The sequence below is a fragment of the Cnephaeus nilssonii genome (genome assembly GCF_951640355.1).
Source record: "Cnephaeus nilssonii genome assembly, chromosome: 9".
Taxonomy (NCBI): domain Eukaryota; kingdom Metazoa; phylum Chordata; class Mammalia; order Chiroptera; family Vespertilionidae; genus Cnephaeus; species Cnephaeus nilssonii.
Window position 1 is genome coordinate 52,344,358 of NC_137080.1, and position 20,700 is coordinate 52,365,057.

General features: G+C 44.7%; 1 protein-coding gene across 1 annotated transcript; it reads left to right on the top strand.

The window, feature by feature from the left end:
* The first annotated feature begins 1,076 nt into the window (after nt 1-1,076).
* GABRR1 (gamma-aminobutyric acid type A receptor subunit rho1) lies at nt 1,077-17,513 on the top strand. Its single transcript, XM_079781050.1, has 10 exons — nt 1,077-1,137; nt 1,301-1,431; nt 4,011-4,117; nt 5,924-5,991; nt 6,890-7,113; nt 9,490-9,572; nt 11,947-12,087; nt 14,064-14,216; nt 15,888-16,084; nt 17,018-17,513. The coding sequence occupies exons 1-10, from the start codon at nt 1,129-1,131 to the stop codon at nt 17,309-17,311; spliced, it is 1,407 nt and encodes a 468-aa protein (XP_079637176.1). The 5' UTR covers nt 1,077-1,128; the 3' UTR covers nt 17,312-17,513.
* Nucleotides 17,514-20,700: the final 3,187 nt, after the last annotated feature.

Consider the following 20,700-nt stretch of genomic DNA (forward strand, 5'->3'; position numbering starts at 1 on the left):
CACATTTTTGGTTAAGCCAGCTTGAGTCAAGCCTCTGTATTTTGCAGCTACTGTACCTGTATGCATTGATGGACTCCCTCAGTTTTCCATGGGTTATTTATTGAGGATGCTGTTGCATATTACTTCTGTGATATTATTGTTTCATTGACACAGCACTTTATACATATTTATTTGTTCCTACTCCTAGATGGATCTATAATTTAGAGGGATTATCTCCAAAAGAGAGTGCAGTACAGCAAGTCAAAACATGCCCAAAGCACTGCAAAAAAAAAAAAAAAAAGGTCAAAGCCATCTAAGATGTCCATGACCCTGCTGAAAGTACCTGTACTTCATAAGTACTCTCATTTCCAGGTCTAGCCTGGGAGAGGGATCCATTCGAGTAATCTAAAATAGCAATCCATGGGTGTGTTTTTTTTAAATAGAAATCCTTAGTGTTGCCTTTCTTCATTCTCTTTTCTGAGGGCGGAGGATTATATATATGTGTGTTTTTCGTACTGACTCTTCATTGCTCATTCATATTTATAACCTCTAATTCATTTAAAAAAAAAAAAAGACATTTTAAAAACCGCATGTGGCTCCTGGTGGAAAGAGCTTGCAAAACAAGACATAAGGGTTGCCTCACAGGAAGGAGACCAAGGTGCCCAATTCCCAAGGACTTTTGGCCAAATATTTGAGGGATTGTTCAGAGAATCACCTGATAACTAAATAAGCATTCACGAATGGATTGTGCCAAGTACCAGCCCTGGTTCCACAGATTCAACCCCAGGGAAGAGTGGGGGCAGGGAGCTGTCCAAATCCAGCCCTCGGCTAAAGCAAACGATAAAGGCTGGAAGCTTAAAATAGATGCAGAAAGGAGCACACTCGTGTGGCACAGAAGCAGGTCCGCACCTCTGACGTTTCTGTTTGGAAATGGCTTTGGTCGTTTTTACTTGCTTCTTCGTTGGACGGGAAAATACAGATGTTTACGAACATACTTACCACATCTGACGATGAAGTAATTTAGGCCAGTCAACATAATTGTTCCACTGGGAAACAGGGCTTCTACTTCAGTTCAGAAAATCCCTGACATCTGACGTAGGAGGATTTATAGGTTTAGTGGAAGTTGCTTTCTCCGGCTCTCCAGATTACATGCTGTGGGTTAGTATGTTTGTTGTTGTTGTGTGTTGTGGTGTTTTTTTTTTGTGTGTGTGTGTGTGTGTGTGTGTTTTGCATGAGTAAATATCCTTCTAATAATGAACAGACCAATAATGTCTTAAAAGAGAAAAATAACAGTCTTCTCCTTTTTGCTGTTTCTTGAGAGAACTGCCTGGATTTGGCCGTCCAGAATATGAAAGCTGGCGTCTTCCTTTTGTGGTGGGGATGGGTTTGTGCCACTGAAAGCAGAGCGCGCTGGCGAGGAAGAGAAAGCCAGGAGATGTCTAAGAGAGGCAGGTGAGTGGGCGTTTAGGGGTAGAGGGCTTAGGGAAAAGCTGACGATGTGGGCCTGGAATCTTTTCCAGAGTACGGCGCTTTCTTCCTTTTCCCCTGTTCTCCTGCTTCCCTCCTCTTAGGAAGTTAGAATCATGTTTTATTTTTAAATGATGCCAGATCAGACACATCGCTATCATTGCATATTCTTAAATCTCTTATGAATTGTCCCAGGTGAAAGATAAATTCTGAGGGGAAAAAGAATACAGTATAGGCACATTTATTAAAAAAAAATTAAAGGCAAATTATTTGATATCTGCATTCTAAGTTGGAATAAATCTACAAATTCTCAACCACTGGGACCTCAAATTAGTGAGAATGATCCTATTAGTTCTAATTATTTCTGCTGGATTTGTGGGTCCCTTTAAAAATAATTTAAAATAAAACAAAGCAGGTTTCTTCAAACTATAATGTCTAGAAGGATCATTAGATTGTCCTCTCCTGATAAATTGGGAGGGTGAGGGATGGAGCTGCCTGCAGACCGGCTTGCTTGCTCGTTGCCAACATGGTACGTGCCACCCTGGCCGTACCAGCCCGAGAGGAGGGAGCTTAGACAGAGCCAGGCTGTCGCTTCCACACTCGGAGTCACTTAGGCAGCTCTGGTGACAGCACTGGTATGTGAGTGCCTACCTGCACCCGTGCTGGCCCAACATCCACCGACCCATCAGGGCTTTTGGAGAAAACCTCATGCAGCTCTCTCTTTACTGAAGAGGAAATAGAGGCAGTAAGGACATTCTTGACTCTTGGTTCCTTACCAGGCTTTGGTCCAAACTGAGCTTCAGCTGTCTTTATCTCCGGATGTGGGTATGAATAGAGGTTGGAAAAGAAACTAATATAAAAGGAAGTCCAGCTTTCTGGAGTTTGGAGCTGGCGGGAGGTGGGGGGGCGGAGGGGGGGGGGGGGCTGGGTGTCTGGCTCCTCCGTGCCCCGATCCTGGGTTTGAGAGAGCGCTGCCCACGTGGCTCCTGAACAGCCAGCTGTGGCTCACAGCACTTGTTACAGGCTGTTTTAGCAACATCACAAAGCCGGGAGCTGAACCAGCCAGTGGTCATGGCGAGGCCCGGGCATGGAGGGAGATGGCTGTGCACAAGCCATAAACCCTGTTTCTGTCAGAGTTACAAGTTGCTTGAGCAAACAGTGGAATTTGTGGAGCTGTGCAGCCATAGAGATTATTTGAATCAACTGTGCTCATGAGGATTCAAAGCAACAGCAGCAACAAACCCTATTCATCAAAAGCTTCTCAGCCTCTCTCCTAAGCCAGAGTTAGAGTGGCAACTTATTGGTAAACACCAATAAAGAAGAGAAGTCCTGGAGAGCAAAACAGGTTTCCTTTAAAAAAAAAATTATGAGAACTTTCTTTTTTTAAAAAAAAAATTACAAAAGACATACATGACAATTATTTAAATTTTGTTAAATGAGAAAAGAGTTTTAAAAACACACAAAAATCATCCATAATCCCCAAACCCAGAAATAACCTTAACATTTTTGTACATTTTTTTCCCAGTGTTTGTTTTTTTACCTAAGTATATGTTGTATATTAACTAGTGTGGGATTATTCTGTGCACATAGTTTTGTAACCTTATTGTGTTTAATATGACTTTGTCAGCATGTTTACTTACTTAAAGTCCACTTGAATGGCTGCATATAACCTATAAAATGCATAATAAGGCACCACGTACCACCGTTCAAGCAGTTTCCTCTATTTTATAGACATTTAGTTGCTTCCTTTGTTATTGTAAGTATTCTGTAAGAATATCTTTGTACAAAAGAATGTTTGTCTACATATACAATTATTGAATTAGGATGGCCTCCTGGAAGTAAAGGGTCAAATGGCCTGAGAACATTGAAAGCTCCAGACTTATTTGGCAGAACTGCTTTCCAGAATGATGGACCCAACTTATGGACCCTCCACCAGCCAGGTTAAGTTTTCGTGTTATGTAACCTAAACTTTTCAAGGGCTCACTTCATTTCACCCAGATTCTAAGCTCACAAGTTGGTGGTAATTTGTATCCAGGCTTCTTTTCATGATTTATACGAATAACATGGGAAGCAAGGTGAACTCATGCACAAAACAGGGGAATGTTGGACAACTGATTTAACATGTGGAACCTCCATTTTATTACTATAAAAGGGGAATAAAACTTCTATCCCTTTACACTTGTGTGAGGACTTGATAATTGAATGTAAGTGTTGAAATTCAGTTGTATTCAAAATCTGTCTGCCATCTACCAGTTGCATGCTCTTGGATAAATTATTTAGCCAGGTTAACTATCAGGCCCCATTCCTAGGCTACCCGAATCAGAAACTCTGAGGCGGGTCCTGGACGTTGGTGTTTTAAAGCTCCTCAGTCATGTTTCTAAATCACTGTCTTGGACCTTCAGTTCATTTACCCAGAAAGCTGGTGAAAGGAAGAGAGGACACCCAGTAGCTTAAAAGAAGAATTAACATATCCCATCAAACCTGTCAAGATCAAGTCCGAACGCAAATGGTTTTTAATCGGGCTTAATTGGAATATGTGATCAGCCTGTTTTCCCCGTTGGCAGCCCAGTTCTGAAACGAAGCCCTGACATCACCAAATCGCCACTGACAAAGTCAGAGCAGCTTCTGCGGATAGATGACCATGATTTCAGCATGAGGCCCGGCTTCGGAGGTATGAGACCTGCACTCTGGGGATCATCTTCTTTCTTTGGGTCCATCAGACTGTCGATGGGCAAAAGTCAAGCCAAGGGACCACCCAGCTCTGCTCTCCCCTTATCAGGTCTGCCTCGGTTGTGCTTGGTGGACAAGGCACTGAGCCCCCAGCATCTTCTGAGCATCTGCCCTGCCTGGCCCTGCCCGGCCCTGCCTGGCCCCACCTAGGCCCTGCTGAACACACTCTCAGGAGGTGCCTGCTGGTCAGTGGCCAGGCTGAGCTGTCCTCAGGCCACTGCTCCTGGCAAGGATGGCTCAGGGTTGGTGAAGCCAGCAGCTGGCTGTGGGAAGGGCATGGGGAGACAGGACAGCTGCAGCCCAAAGCTGCCTCCGGAAATGCTCTGAATAACAACCTGGAGCTAAATTTGTTCTCATCTGGGAGCTGGCAGACAGAACCCTGGGTACATATCTGAGGGCAGAGGGTGGACTGCTGGGTTTAATTAAATGAAAATAGCTTGAGAAAAATAATCATTCAGTGTAGAGGGATGCCAAAGCCCTTTGAAGCTTAGCCTGCAGCTGCCAGATTTCAGCCCTCTTAGTGTCAAATAGGATTTCGTCCTTATGGGGCATTTTTCCTAGAAAAAGAAAATACTTATTTGAGAAATAATTCTCATGCCTTTTATGTTTTCCAGTACTTTCACCCAAAGAATAAACAGGTTCTAGAAGGGAGTCGCTATTCAGTCCATAATCTGCTGCTGTTGGATTCAAACCCACCTTTTCACATGACGATCCAAGCGTGCTCTGTGCCTGCCCCACGTGCCTGAAAGCAGGGAGGAAAGGGGGCAGCAATCCACGCCCTTTAGAACGTTTCCTTTTTTCACCCTTATGGATATTACGTTTTCATGACCTAGAAATGCAAAAACAAACAAAAAAATCTAATGGTTTCAAGGACACCTGGTGTATCATCTCTCCCCGCCCCCGCCCCCCTTCCCCCCCCCCCCCCCCCCCCCAGCCCTGCAAGCTACTCCATCATGTGGCCAAAATGCAGATCTGTGGGCTTGGCAAATCCTCTGAGTATGACTTTGGTTCTGGGTGCCTATTTACCAAGCAATGCCTTTCTCAGGGCCTGACAGAGGCATTGGCTTCCACGATGAAAGAGGGGGCAGAATCAGGAGGAAGATATAAAAAGTAAAGTGGATGACCTTATGCTAAGGAGTAACTCCTCAGACCAGGCCTGGTTCTGATCAGCTTTGACCTCGGTCTTCATTGTACCTTTACACGAGCATGTGTAACCAAGCAGGGATATGGTATATTAACGTCCTTGTTTCAGGATTATCTGGATCAGCGGTCGGCAAACTGCGGCTCGCGAGCCACATGCGGCTCTTTGGCCCCTTGAGTGTGGCTCTTCCACAAAATACCATGGCCTGGGCGAGTCTATTTTGAAGAAGTGGCGTTAGAAGAAGTTTAAGTTTAAAAAATTTGGCTCTCAAAAGAAATTTCAATCGTTGTACTGTTGATATTTGGCTCTGTTGACTAATGAGTTTGCCGACCACTGACAGGGATGATTAAGACCAATACATATTTTTAAACTTTTGCTGGAATATTCCAGGGAGCCAGCCCATGATTCCATTCTTTGATCTCTGGTTTGACTTCAGCGTGGGAACACCAGACCTTTAAATCTGTGGGAACACAGATCTTCAAATCTGACATACACTGAGGTTCCAGGGAGCTTGCAAACCTCCTGGAAATGCTCCTTATGCCTAAATTTTTCATAGTAATGGTTTAAGTTAAAAGACTAAATGCTCTTGCCATTCCCTGTCCGCAGGTCCAGCCATTCCTGTTGGCGTGGACGTGCAGGTGGAAAGCTTGGACAGCATCTCAGAAGTCGATATGGTAAGTGCTTCTCTTTCTGGCCAAGGGAATCCACACAGGGCCGGTGCTGGGCCAGAGCTCCGCCCCGGCGGTGGGCACTCCCACACTCATGGCACAGAGGGCTCAAGGAGGGTAAGACACTTACCAAAAGCCTCCCAAGTGGTCTGAAGCAGAGCCAGATGACAGAGTTGATCTTCCCCCTCCTGGGCCCGGCTCCTGGCATCGGGACGTGTTCTCTGGGCACAGGCTCTCGAACATAAACAGCAGGGCCCCAGGCTGCGGCTGCCACGTGGCCAGGCGCCTCCCACTGCTGCGGATTCTGTCTGGCTGCGGAAACGCAGAAGCAGAGCGTCCCTTTTTGTCATCTTTGGGTTTAGATTTTAAAAAATAGAACAGTCTAGAGCTCCTTGACTTACAGAACTTTTGAGGGCCTTGTCTTCGTTTGGGTTCCCCAAGAAGCAGACCTGAGACAGCATTTTAGCACAAGGCGTTTATTTGGGAGACGATTCCAGGAAACATGAGAAGAGAGTGGGAAGGTGGGACAGGGAAGGGAATGAAGCAAAAAGGGCAGTGCCATCAAATCGCTTACTATGGGGGTGTGCAACGCCGTCCCATTGGGGTACTCTGGGAGTCAGCACAGAGCACACTTCAGGGTTGTCCCAACTGGGTGTCCAGGGCGCTGGGGCCCTGATCCATCCCCCTCAGCCCCCAGCCCCACTCTGGCTGAGAGCTGCTTCCAGCGGCATTCAGTCTCCTGCTGCCCTGTGTGTGCGCCCGCCCGGGGCCCTCCGGCAGCGGGCACGGCGCTGGCAGCTCAGTTTCATTCCCAGCCCGGTGATGGGTCCACGGGGGTAGAGAGTGTCCTGCTGACAACCAGTGGGTTCAGTGTGTGGGGTTCCCCTGTCTGCCCTCTGCCCAGGACTTCACCATGACCCTCTACCTGAGGCACTATTGGAAGGACGAGAGGCTGTCCTTCCCCAGCACCAACAACCTCAGCATGACGTTTGACGGGCGGCTGGTGAAGAAGATCTGGGTCCCCGACATGTTTTTTGTGCACTCCAAGCGCTCCTTTATCCACGACACCACCACGGAGAACGTCATGCTGCGGGTCCAGCCCGACGGGACAGTGCTCTACAGCCTCAGGTAAGGCCCGTGGCCACCGCCCTCTGGGCCCTCCCACCTGCGGAGGTGGTGTGTGTTTTATACCTCAAGCTTGGGAAGAAAGGCAAGCCATTTGTCTTAGCCAAGAAAGTCATTGGTTCTACACCAGGTGCTTGGCTTTTTGGCCTTGAAGAGCTGGCCTTTAACCTTTCGGGAGCTGTCACCTTTTCCACATCAAGGAAAACGGACTCTTACACATGAGCAAAGAATTACTCAGTCCTGAAAATACACTGGGGGAAATTCCTCAAGCTGATAGTTATGATTTATGTTCTACCCTGTCTGTTACATTTCAATGGAAAACCTTTACTATAATAAAAGTTTGAGTCTTCTAGTGGGAGTCAGAGAAATAAATAATGCATTCTTTTCAAAGACTCCCCTCCTTCAGCTCTCTGATCCCCTTACCAACACCCCCCTTTTTTTGCATGTAATGGTGATAGCCATAACACACCGTTAGGTTTAATCCGCTTTCTTCAGACACTTTCTTAAGTCTAAACAGTCAGCAAAGCAATAAATCAAGCCCTGGCTTGCAGAATTTGCCAGTTTCTGTAGTGTGGATATGCCCATCCTGGCTGATTTCAAGCTATCCGATGTCACTGAATGCAGTGTTGGGAAGAAATGGGTGGTAGCTCATCTTTAGATAGTATTTCCACCATATAAATGCAGTATAGTAGCTGTAGGTAACTTCAGGAGTATAGATAATGGAAAATAATTCCGAAGTGATGAGATTTGAATATTTATTACGTTATTTTTAGTGCTTACCTTATTTAATTTTAAATTTATATAATTTAATTTTAATAATGGCTATGTTTAACAACCAGCTTGCAAACCTCTTGAAAATCCAGCCATCGGCTCTCATGAGCCACTAGATGTCTGATTCAACATATCATTGGATGTGACAGCACAAGGCAGAACAGAGGGAACAAGAGCAGGGAAGACCTATGTGTTCAGAATCAAAGTTGTCAGTGAGCCTCCTTGTGCCTAAAAACAGATGATTTGATGTTTTTATTGCAAATAAAATCATGCGTTTGTTTGATTTAAAGGGGGGGGGGGGAAAAGAGGCCTAAGTTTCTAAACACTACCATTTTGAGATTTATTTGGGGAAAAACATAGAGTAGCTGGATATTGTCAACTCTGTCAGCAACAGGTTGACTCCTAAAATATGTTCTAATATACCATCTTCCAACTTCATCTTTTCATTGATTAATTAACAGAATAAATTTGTATGAAGAGCATTCTGGGTGCCAGGGTGTTGCTGGGAAGAGTTCAGTGTATGTGGACCGGAATGTGGGTGGGTGCACCCTGACTTGATGCTTCATTTGTAACCCACACACTGAACATGCACAGTCTGTGGTGTAATCTAACCCATGTCTGTTTCTCTACAACTTCTGCATAGCCAATCTTCTGTTACTGAAGAAAAAATAGTATGTTGAATACCAGCCATATCCGTCATGTCTTGCCATAAGATGGGAGAGCTTTCTTCTATGACTGATGATCTACTTGTTAATTCTTTGATTCAGAAGCCTGTTTTCCTGTGTAAATTATAGAACAAAACCATTAGATGCTTGCATGTTGGTACACTAAGATCTTTCAGTGTTTTTCCATTATATAGTCTCCATGGGCTTATGCACTAAAAACATCTATATTCATTAGAAGATATTATTATCAATATAAAAATATAAGCACTGTAAAAAAAAGTGCTGCATTTGGCAACTGGCATTAAGTGCTTCATTAATATTACTTCTGAAACACAGTACACAAATATAATATCAATATAATAAACATCAACATATTGAATATCAATATATTGATATCAATATAATCAATAAAAGAACGGAAGAACTTGAATGTATCTCAAACCAGAGGAACAATACAGGCATACCTCGGAGATATTGTAGGTTCAATTCTAGACCACTGCAATAAAGCGAGTCGTAATCTTTTTGCTGCTGGCGGGGTGTGGTTTTGCCTTCAGTTTGTAAAAAGACACTTCTGTGAATCACAATAAAGTGAAGTACAATAAAATGAGGTATGCCTGTATATGTACGGTCTTATGGTTTCTTTTATATCACAGTTATATTGACTGAGACCATTCCTTCCTTAAAATGCATGAATGTGATAGGAGTTAGCAGAGACATTCTGTTTGCCTCACACTGACACTGGGGTTAAACTTAAATACTTAAGAGTATGCTAAGGAGGGTATCACTCATAAATGGTTCCATCTAAATGCTGACGCGTTGCTTAGGAATTATAAGAAGGAGGCAATTCTACTGAAGGAAGCAGAGGCCTTTCCTGTTTGTTTTTGCATTGTGCACTTGTGTTTTGCATCCTCTGAGAACCCGGACGTTTTCTTCTTGTTTTCAGGGTCACAGTGACCGCAATGTGCAATATGGACTTCAGCCGATTTCCCCTGGACACACAAACCTGCTCGCTTGAAATTGAAAGCTGTGAGTAGCCTTGTGCCAGCCGTTAGCATGCAGCTCCTAAGTAGTTCTGAACACCTCCAACTTTCAGCAGCAGGACAGTATGTGTTCCTCAGTCATCACTGTGCTTGTAAAGCGACTTTTAGATGGGAGCTAAGTCTGGGGAAATTTTTTAAAACCAGGAACAATTCGGGACTAAAACCTTCTATTCCCATAATTGACCTTTTTACTAGTAATGTCTATGGCAATGGTTTTCAGTTTGGTTCTGTGGAACCTGGAGATTTCCCAGAGTTTCCCAGGGTCACTGCTTGGAAAGCGATGGAGAGGGCTCAGGAGATTCGGGCCTTCTGCCAAGTCCCCGGCTCCACACTCGTACACACACTCCATCCGGAGAGCTCAGTTTTTATCTGTTTTACTGCTCTTCTAATTAAGATTTTGTTGAAGAAAGAATTTCCTGGCAAAAGTAAGTCTGGCAACAATTGCCTGGGGCAGTGGTCGGCAAACCGCGGCTCTTTGGCCCCTTGAGTGTGGCTCTTCCACAAAATACCACGTGCGGGCGTGCACGTACCGTGAGATTGAAATTTCGTGGCCCATGCGCAGAAGTTGGTTTTCGGTTCTCAAAAGAAATTTCAATCGTTGCACTGTTGATAGTTGGCTCTGTTGACTAATGAGTTTGACAACCACTGGCCTGGGGGAATTGCCACTGTGAGCACAGGTGGTGGTTGAGAGTCTCAGGCACAACCCAGGGACTTCAGGCAACGTGCACACATGGAAGTCCTAGAAAAGGAAAACAGCAGGCCCAGGGAAGAGCAAGGGGAGGCAGGGGCGAGGACTAGCCACTCACACCTCTAGTTCTCTATGTACCTGTTCTATCCGCCAATCTCTGCCCAAAGGCTTCCTCGGGTGGGCATTGTCTGGATTCCATAACGCCAACGCGTATACCCCTTCCACACTAGCACACAACCACTGGCACTTCCCAGCTGGTCAAAGTCCTCATTGCCCCAGGGCACTTTTGTAAGCCAGCCTGGGCTGGTGGCGTGGATCAGGGGTCCCCTGCTTCCATTAATCTAGCCGAGGAATGCAAGGATGTTGACCCCACACATAGCAGGGGCCAATGGACAGGTCTGCAGGGCACTGAATGTGGGAAAAGGGTATAATGAAACCCAGGACCATGGCAGTGACTACCTACTGCATAGTAGCTTCACACCTGTCCTGTCATTTAATCCTCGAAAGATCCCGGGAGCAGGGTTAGTGTTCTCTTCATCCTACAAAGGAGGGACGAGACTTGCTGAGGACACGGCGCTAAGAAGGACTAAGCTCGTGGGCTCCGGCAGCTTGTTTTCCCAGTACACCCAGGCATCTACACCTGGAACGTAGCTTCTTCCAGACTGTATCAGTCAAGGCCACCAGAGAAGCACAGCCATATGAGATTCACGGTCAGAGACTTAATGCAAGGAATTGGTTTACACAGGCCTGGGTGCTGGCGAGGCAAGTCCGACATCCTGCCCGTCAGGAAGGGCAGGCTGGGCGCTCTGGGCAGGATCTGACCCAGCTGTCCATACGTGGAATTTCTTTTTCCCTGGGGGAACCTCAGGTCTGCTCTTAAGGCCTCTCAATTGGATCAGGCCCACCCAGATATCCCTGGATCATCTCCTTTACCTGAAGGGAACTGATTGTAAATGTCACCTCTGCAAAACATCTGCACAGTAACACCTAAGTATTTGATTGAACACCCAAAGTCCTATAGCCTAGCCCAAGTGGGCACACAAAATGGACCATCACACAGGTTGAGGGTTAGAAATAGAATAAAAAAAGAATAGGAAAATAGAGCATTGGGGGTCCTGCAAAGAACTGTTTGCACATGAGCAGACTGGGCTGGCATCTCTGGTTTTATCTCGTTCTGCCCAGGCCACCGGTAGGTTTGGAGTAAGCAATGTACTCACCGAAAGCGGGCAGTGTTGGGGAACGGTAGTGCCAGAGGGAGTGATCCTCCTGGGAAATGCCTTTGATTTTACCCTGGGCAGGAGCAACTGGAGGCCTACAGAACAGGGATGGGCTCTGCTCCCATCTCTTTCTGGGTCTTTCCTTCCTGGAATGCAGCCCTTATCACTGAGAGTGGTAAAGGCATTTGCCACCAAGGATGCATCCCTACACTTTGAAAGGAGAAAGGGCTAAATTACCTTGGTTTTGAAGGCTGAAAACCATATGCAATTCTGCCATTATTTAACCACTTGTGATCTACAGAAACAGCGATTTCACTTGGTTTAACTGAATAGTTGGCAGGCTGAATTGCGGGGTGAACCCTTTTGCAGGGATTATGAGCTCTGTGCCACAGAGCTGCACAGACAGGCGTGTCTTCCCACCGCCACGTGCCTCATGCGCTCTCCCATCTTTTCAGATGCATATACAGAAGATGACCTGATGCTGTACTGGAAAAAAGGCAATGACTCGTTAAAGACAGATGAGCGGATCTCACTCTCCCAGTTCCTCATTCAAGAATTCCACACCACCACTAAGCTGGCCTTCTACAGCAGCACAGGTGGGCGTAGGGTGGGCTGAGGGTCTGGCGAGCACTAGTCTGACTGGGATGGGCCATCCTCTGTTTTAAAAAAGGGTTCGAACTGGTTGTCAAGTGAGTAGAGCCTGAGCCACTTGAATTAGACACCAAAGAAGGGAATCCTAAATCAGGTCTAGGGTGTGGTGAGCATTGGGTGGAGGTGATTTTTTTGATGGCAACAAAGCATCAGAAGTGAGAACCTAGAAAACATCAGTAATGGCTGTTTAGCATCAGGCAGCTCACCCTGATATGATTACCAAACCCCCTGTTCTCTGCAGGCAAGAAAGAGTCCAATTTCAGGTCTGTCGTTTTCCATTCACATTCTCTCTGCTTCCGCCAGGCCCTCTGCGGGGCTCCGGTCTTAAGCGATCCTCTCTTACTGTGCTGCTTGCACAGAGCCTTCTTGTGCCCTTCTTGTGAGCCTCGGTGCAAGAACTGCTGGTCATTTCCCTGTGGGCAATGTTGTTTTTTGAACCAAGGCTCTGGGCAGGCTTGCCACCTCCTGTTGCCTGAGGGTATGCTCTGTGGTCTTCTCTCTGGAATCTGAAGTTAACAGCTGAGGTCCCCTCTTTCCAGCCCTTGCCTCTTTCTTGAATAATCACCTTCCAGGATGATTTTGCTAGAATCTTTATGCAGTTTCCATTGCTAACACATAGCAGGATTGACTACAGAGGGAAGTGCAACCTTTTAAGTCTTTCTGATGTAAACACAGGGCACCCTTTTACTTCCAACATATTATGGCAATCTAGCACATTTAACCTTCTTTATATATCACCCATGAATCTTGGTTCTTCAGGGGCTCCCCATTCGTTGAACCTTTAGCACTGTGAGATTCCTTTTTGTCTTAGTCTATTTGGGCTGCTCTAACAAATACCACGGATTGGGTGGCTCCTAAATAACAGAAATTATTTCCCATGGTTCGGGGACCTGGGAAGTCCAAGATCAAAGTGCTGGCAGATTCAGTATCTGATGAGAGCCCACTTTCTAGTTCGTGGACAGCCCCCTTCTCGTTGTGTCCTCACAGACTCTCTGTGGTCTCTTTTGTAAGGCACTAATCCCATTCATGAGGGCTCCCCCTTCATAACCTACTCACCTCCCAAAGGTCCCTCCTCACCAGACCATCACACTGGGCATTAGGTTTCAACCTATGGATTTTTTTTTTGGGGGGGGGGGGAAACAAAACATTCAGTCTACAGCACCTCTACAGTCACTTTCTGAAACTGTTATAATTATAAACACTGCATTAAACTTGCCAATTGGACGCCAAGTTTTCCAATCAATGTTGCCAAGTCCCCATTTTATTTCCAGTCCTTGTTATCTCAAGCTTATCCTGCCTTTTCCTTTCATTGTGCTCCCATTCCTCTCAACTCCTCCATGCATTTTTTCCCTTGTAAAGAACACAAAGGCCACGCTGAAGCATGACTGGACCTGTGATTGTTCACTGTGTTCCTAAATGTGATGCTGTGTTTAGCTTGAGGTTCTAACTTAAAACACATTTTCATACATAAAACAATCCGAAGGGGGTTGTTTAAATCTGTGCCTCTCCAACTTTAATGTGTTTATAAATCACATGGGGAGTATTATTAAGAGAAAATTCTGATTCAGTAGATCTGGAGTGGGGATCGACAGTCTACATTTCTAAGCTCTTAGGTGATGGTGATGGTGATGCTGCTGGGTCCTGTCCATAGTGTGAGTAACAAGAGCCTTAAATGACCTTCTCAAGGGGTTCCCTTTGTGTATAGAACAGAGGTCAAAGATTTCTTGAGATGGAATCATCCGTGTGGTATGGGTAACATACAATCAGTCCGTTCCATGGTTTTTCTCACCTCCACTTTGTGAAGGTATGGCAAGGTTCCAGTGCAGTGTCTAAGACATTGATGATTTCCTGAATAAAATTTGATTTACGAAGGAGCTGAATAGCCATAGTGTGTGCTGTGCTTTCTTCCTGTGTCCCCCAGGCTGGTACAACCGTCTGTACATTAACTTCACGTTGCGTCGCCACATCTTCTTCTTCTTGCTCCAGACCTATTTCCCTGCCACCCTGATGGTCATGCTGTCCTGGGTGTCCTTCTGGATCGACCGCAGAGCTGTGCCTGCCAGAGTCCCCTTAGGTAAGGAATATTTCATGTGCACGTTCCAAGCACCTGAAAACACAAATAATGCCTTCCAGATAAAACCCTTCATTCCCAAGTGGTCCTAAGCCACCATTTGGCATTATAACTTGGAAACACTGCAAGGTCTTTATCCACAGGCAAAGGACCGTCATTAAAAACCCAGGTAGAAAAACTGTTTTCAGGTCCCCCCGCCCCCGGTGCCATGCAAACATTCCAACTTCAGTCTTGTCTGAGCCTCGCTTTGGGGTGGGTGGTCTCGGTCTGTGGGTGCTTTCTCTGCCCACTTGCAAAAGGAAATCACATTCTATAACAGGTTTTCTCAAAAGTGGCCCAGGGAATCTTTGTGACAGAATCTCCAATGGACATTTTTAAAAAGAAGAATCCTGCATATCATCTCTATGTACCGAATTAGAATCCAGAGAGAGGACTAGGAACCTGCAATTTGAACAAGTTCTCCCACTAATTCTTATGCGTACTCAAGTCTGAGAACCCCTATTCTATGAGCATTCCATTTATAGCAATTTGCCACCAACTCTCTTCCCCATTTTAAATATTGCACTGACTAGCCCTAGCCAGTATGGTTCAGTTGGTTGGGCGTAGTCCATGCACCAAAAGGTTGCTGGTTCCATTTCCGGTCAGGGCACATGCCCAGAATGTGGGCTCGATCCCTGGTAGAGGGCGTGCAGGAGGCAGCAATTGTTGTCTCTCACCTTGATGTTTCTCTCTCTCCTTCTCTCCCTTCTTCTCTCTCTAAAAATCAATACAATTATTTGAAGTAACAAATAAATAAATGAATATTCCACCTACTCAATCACACGCTACTAGTATTATTGCTCAGACAGTTCAGGGACTTCAAGGGAGAGGGTGACTCACCAGGTTTTAGTGAAACTGGGTTGGAGCTGGCCCTTAAGATGACCCCAATCCCCTGTGATTTAGTGTTTGCAAGCAAATGTTCTGAGCTTAATTTGAAATCCCGAGCAAATTTCCACTGACAGATGCCCTGTCCTTTAACAGTTGTTCTGTTGCTTAAACAGTTACTGTGCAGAAATATATATATATATATATATATATATATATATATATATATATATACATTCTAATTTTAAATACCTGTCTCCTTTAAATGAGGTTAACATCATCATCTTTGATAAAATGGACATTGCTGAATAGGCAGGCAGGCCCAGCGGGGGGAGGGGGTGGGGGAGGGGTGTCTGCCAGAGACGTCCTGATAGTTGATGATCAGGCCTGGAACTACAAGACCAGACCACAGCAACAAGGACACAAATAGTCAAATAAACCCGTGTACTTGTTTCCTTCTTTAGAGAAGTAGTTACAAGAAACATTTATGTAATTTTTGTTTTAACAATGGAATGGACATAAATGTCTTGCTTCCAAAATGTCTGGGGTTCTTAGCAACAGGAGAAGGTGATACAGGTGCTAGGATGAGTAAGCAGGTATACAAAGTGGGGAAGGGTGACCTTGAGGGGAGGAGGAACTGGAGAGCTCCATAGAAGCTAAATCTTGAAGGATGAGTAAGTGTTTGTTAGAGGGGAACGGATGTAGACATTTGAGGCCGAAGGATCAGGAGGGACAAAGAACAGAGGTGTGAAGCCCTCTGGTATGCTTGGTGAAAGACAAGCAGGTGCTTATTTCTCACTCTGTTTGCAGGTATCACCACGGTGCTGACCATGTCCACCATCATCACGGGCGTGAACGCCTCCATGCCCCGCGTCTCCTACATCAAGGCCGTGGACATCTACCTCTGGGTCAGCTTTGTGTTCGTGTTCCTCTCGGTGCTGGAGTACGCGGCCGTCAACTACCTGACCACCGTGCAGGAGCGGAAGGAGCGGAAGCTGCGGGAGAAGGTGACTTTCCCATGAGCTAAAGTGTCTGCTCAGGCATGTAGCCTGGTCTAGCTCTGGACCTTGGGCCTTGGGCAGGTCAGACGTCCTCTGTACAATGGGGCTGACGCACCTTCTTCCACCTACTTGATGGGGTTGGTGTGAAGAGGAAACAAAACACCAAGTTGAAGCAGTGTGCAATTCACTCTGGGCTACATCCCTCATTCATTCAAACACGTACTTGTGTACTTAGCACCTACCATATACCAGGAGCTGCTAAGCCAAGTTAACTAAGACATTGGTCCCTTTAATTTTGGTGGTGTTCATAGTCATAAAAGTAAATGACAATTCAGCATGGTGGAACAAATTATTTAATGGCGCAGAGGTGTAATTAAAGAAGCTTCCAGGGAAGCACATATGCTACTCTAAGGAATTTTTCTTCATATGTGATCTCAAACACCTCACATCATTTCCCAGGTTATTTCCCCTGCCACCTGGTTTTCCTTTCTTCCTCCTGCCTGCAGCTCAGTGGTTCTCTCTTACAGAAAACTCTAACTATACGGTAGAGTAGCAAACTATTGCCACAATGCCACACTTTTCAAATTCCTCGTCCCACTCCTCTCTCTCTCTCAGGAGTGTTATCTGTAAACATTTGTATCGGGGCTGCTAGCAGCTAATGGTCTGGTGGAGAGTAGGGCGGTTCTCTGGCCATGAACATTCATCTTGGTCTCTGGTATGACATGAAGTTTCCTAAGAGCTGATTTGTAGACTTTAAACAAATAACCTGCTGCTTTAGAATGTTTACTGTGCTACCACCATTACTTTCCCACCTCCCACCCCAACTGGGAATAAAGAAACTAGAATAGGGCCACCCCCTCCACCATGCAGTTCCTCCTAAGAAGGGCTTCTGAGAGAGGAAGCTGAGCTCACATCCCAACGTGTTTGCTGTGTTCGCAGTTTCCCTGCACCTGTGGACTGCCTCAGCCACGCGCTGTCATGCTGGATAGCAGCTATAGCGACGTGGACGTGAATGACCTGGGCAACTACACGCCAGAGAATGGCGAGAAGCCAGACAGGATGATGGTGCAGCTCACACTGGCCACCGAGAGGAGCTCCCTGCGGAGGAAAAGTCGGAGGAGCAGCTACGTGAGCATGAGGATCGACACCCACGCCATCGATAAATACTCCAGGATCATTTTTCCAGCAGCGTACATTTTATTCAATTTAATATACTGGTCAATTTTCTCATAGATGCCTGTCATTCTGTAAATTTCACGTTCTTTTGTGTGTACTACAGAAATGTCTGTATAAAAAGTAAGGTTATGAAGAAAAAAAAAGTTCCCAGTACCTACCCTTGTCCAAAACTACCTTGGCAAGAGACTTGCTGGTTTAATTTGCACTTATGAACCATCTATTGTACACACAGAGTGATGCTAGGTGCTGCATAAATACAATACCCATAGCAACTGAAGAGAGTTGTTACTGGAATCTCCTGGAAATACAGACAGGCTTGTGGGCACACTATAGTTCAACCTCTTTTAGACCCTAAACGCTTATTCACAGGAATGATTTCCTTTGTGTTACGTTCTCTGGACGAGGTGCACCTGGACTACACCTAAAGTTCATTTGTATGAACATACATGCGCCCTAACCGGTTTGGCTCAGTGGATAGAGCGTCGGCCTATGGACGGAAGGGTCCCAGGTTCAATTCCGGTCAAGGGCGTGTATCTTGGTTGCGGACACATCCCCAGTGGGGAGTGTGCAGGAGGCACCTGATCGATGTTTCTAACACTTATCCCTCTCCCTTCATCTCTATAAAAAATCAATAAAATATATTTTAAAAAAAAGAAACATACATGCACCTAAAAGTCCCCACGCTGACCAAAATTCATGCTTCAGTTTATAGCCTATTACCTATTTTTAGTGTTTTGCCTCATGTTTATTTTACTACAAGGCAACAATGATATTCCTATTTGCATTTACATCTCGTGGATCATGAAGTTTCACCTCTTCACGAGAAAAGCTCCTTAGATGGTGCAATTGCTTTGATTTGGGTAGGAATTTCCCTGGTCGGGATACTTTGAGGATAAGGGGCGTGCATGGCATTTTGTCAGTTTTGTGGTAGTGATAACTAGCCCCGCGAACTTGTGTTTAAGTGTTCCCTGCCTTATAATTACTGCTTCATGTATCTCCACCGTGGAGCATGTCCTAGTTCAAAGCCCTTCCTCAGTAATATTTTTACCGAGGAACTTGGGAATAGACTGATTTTTCCCCCCGTATAAACACTTTAAGAAAATGCATAGTTTGGGACTACCTGTAACTTATTAGGATGAGAAATACTCACATGGTTTGTGAAGAGAAAAAGAACACCAAAAAGCAAAAGAAATGGGAAGACATCACTGGACATCTGCATTCAGACTCAGTGAATATCAGCATTTCCTCTGAACCAGAAAACAATGGCCACTAATGTCAGGGCATGGGACAAAGGAGAGGGTTCTAATTTGATGTATCGTTTTAAACAAATAGTTACTAATATATATCTATAGGATCAACCCCCATCAAACTTATCCAAACAGCATTTGTTTGAAACTCACTTTAATAAAGTGAATGCTATACATAATAATGTAATTTTCATTCCAAGTTTATTTGACTAATCATTTATACTAAATAATATTGTGGTATTTTTCATATACAGGAAGGGCTATATACTTTATTCCCATCTGGAAAAAAACCACAGCCTTGGCCTATGTTGCTCAGTGGTTAGAGTATCGGCCCATGCACCAAAGGGCCCTGGGTTCGATTTCCGGTCAAGGGCAGGTACCTGGGTTGCAGATTCAATCCCTGGGGATCCTCGGCCCAGTAGGGGCATATGTGGGAGGCAACCAATTGATGTGTCTCTCTCACATCAATGTTTCTCTCCCTTCCTTTCACTCTCTAAACATAAATGGAAAAAACAGCCTCAGGTAAGGATTAACAAAAACCATACACACACAAAACATATTTGCACAAATCCTAAGGCAATTTCCCATTTTCCCTAATAAAAGCTCATCAAAAGAAGTTTTTTGACACTCGGGTAAATAAACTTAAAGCGATATAAAAAATAGTTAATTGTTAACTATAATATTAAACATTACTTTTTATGCTTATTTTATTAAACAATTTCAATCAAACTTTTCACAGACATCTTTGCCAAGGGCTTTTTCCTTATGACCAAGGCCACCTTAAATCATCTAGCTGCTAGATTCTAGCAGGTTCCCAGGGTACATCGTCTGAGCTTCCATCTGCTTCGTTTGGGAAATTCCACCATTTGAACCAGCATATAGGATGCTGTACTAGTCTGCAGGAGCTACTACAGCAAAGTACCATAGAGTGGCTTTGTCATGTGAAACCTCCTCACCCGTATTGGGAAGGTCCAATACTTGGAGCAGTCCATTTGTGAATGGAGCCCCTTGAAGAGCTCTGCGATTGCTCTTCTCTGTAGGCCACACGCTATCGTGGGAACTGCAGTGACCCAACCGGAAAACCTGAAAGCAATGGCAGCAATTGGATCCTGGGTGGCAGGGGCCAAGTGGTGGTACTCAGTGGCCAAAGTTATCACAATGGACAGCAGAGTCAAAGCAGCCATCAGGATAGTCGAACGCACACAGATCTATGGCATTCATTTGTTACCCAGGGTTCTCAGAAATGAAATAGGAAGCCTGCTAAATTCTTTTGTGATCTCTATAAACATAAAGGTCCTAGGTCAAATGAACAAAAATCTAACTCAAATAATAAAAACAGAGCCACAGCCCCTTAATCAAGTCTCAGATTTGAGCCAACTTATAGCCTCAGAAGCCTTGAATAAAGGGAAGGCTGGGATACCTTGACCTGATATTTTTTTCTGGTTTATATTTTCAGGTTCTAAGACCATTAAAACGTCAGTTTTTAAGCAAAAGGACTTAATTGTTCTTTAAAATTCTCATTATATGAATAACATTTTATAATTTAAAAGCACACCAACATCTGTGATAACGATATATTAATGATCATAAAATAGTATATTGGGGTGATTGTGTTTTATCTTTGTATATTTGCATTATAGATGTGATGTTGGAAAAAAACACATGACAATCTCTATTAGATGAACATTTATTAACATTCTACTTTTTTAAACATACTTTAATACGTATTAAGATGTTTTTTAAAACTACTGTCATCTGATGGTAGTAGACAGTAATTGCTTACTTGAAAATATTAACTTCGTACATATCAAAATGCGCCACCCTCATCTATAAAATTAGATTACAAAATACTTAGAGTATGTTGAAACTAAAAAAAGTCTGAAAATTTTAAGAGGCAAGCTAAATATTAGCTATCCTCGATCTTATTATATGATACATAGCAACTTAGTTATTCATAGTACCACATGCTTGTTTTATACATGCCTCCTATTCAGGCCTGCTTTTAAAATTAAGTCACTACATGGTGAGATTGAGGGGGGGGAAAGGGAGAGAGATTGCCCGGCCAGCGTGGCTCAGTGGTTGAGTGTCGACCTATGAGCCAGGAGGTCATGATTTGATCTGTGTCAGGGCACATGCCCAGGTTGTGGGCTCCAATCCCCAGTGTGGGGCGTGCAGGAGGTACCCGATCAATGATTCTCT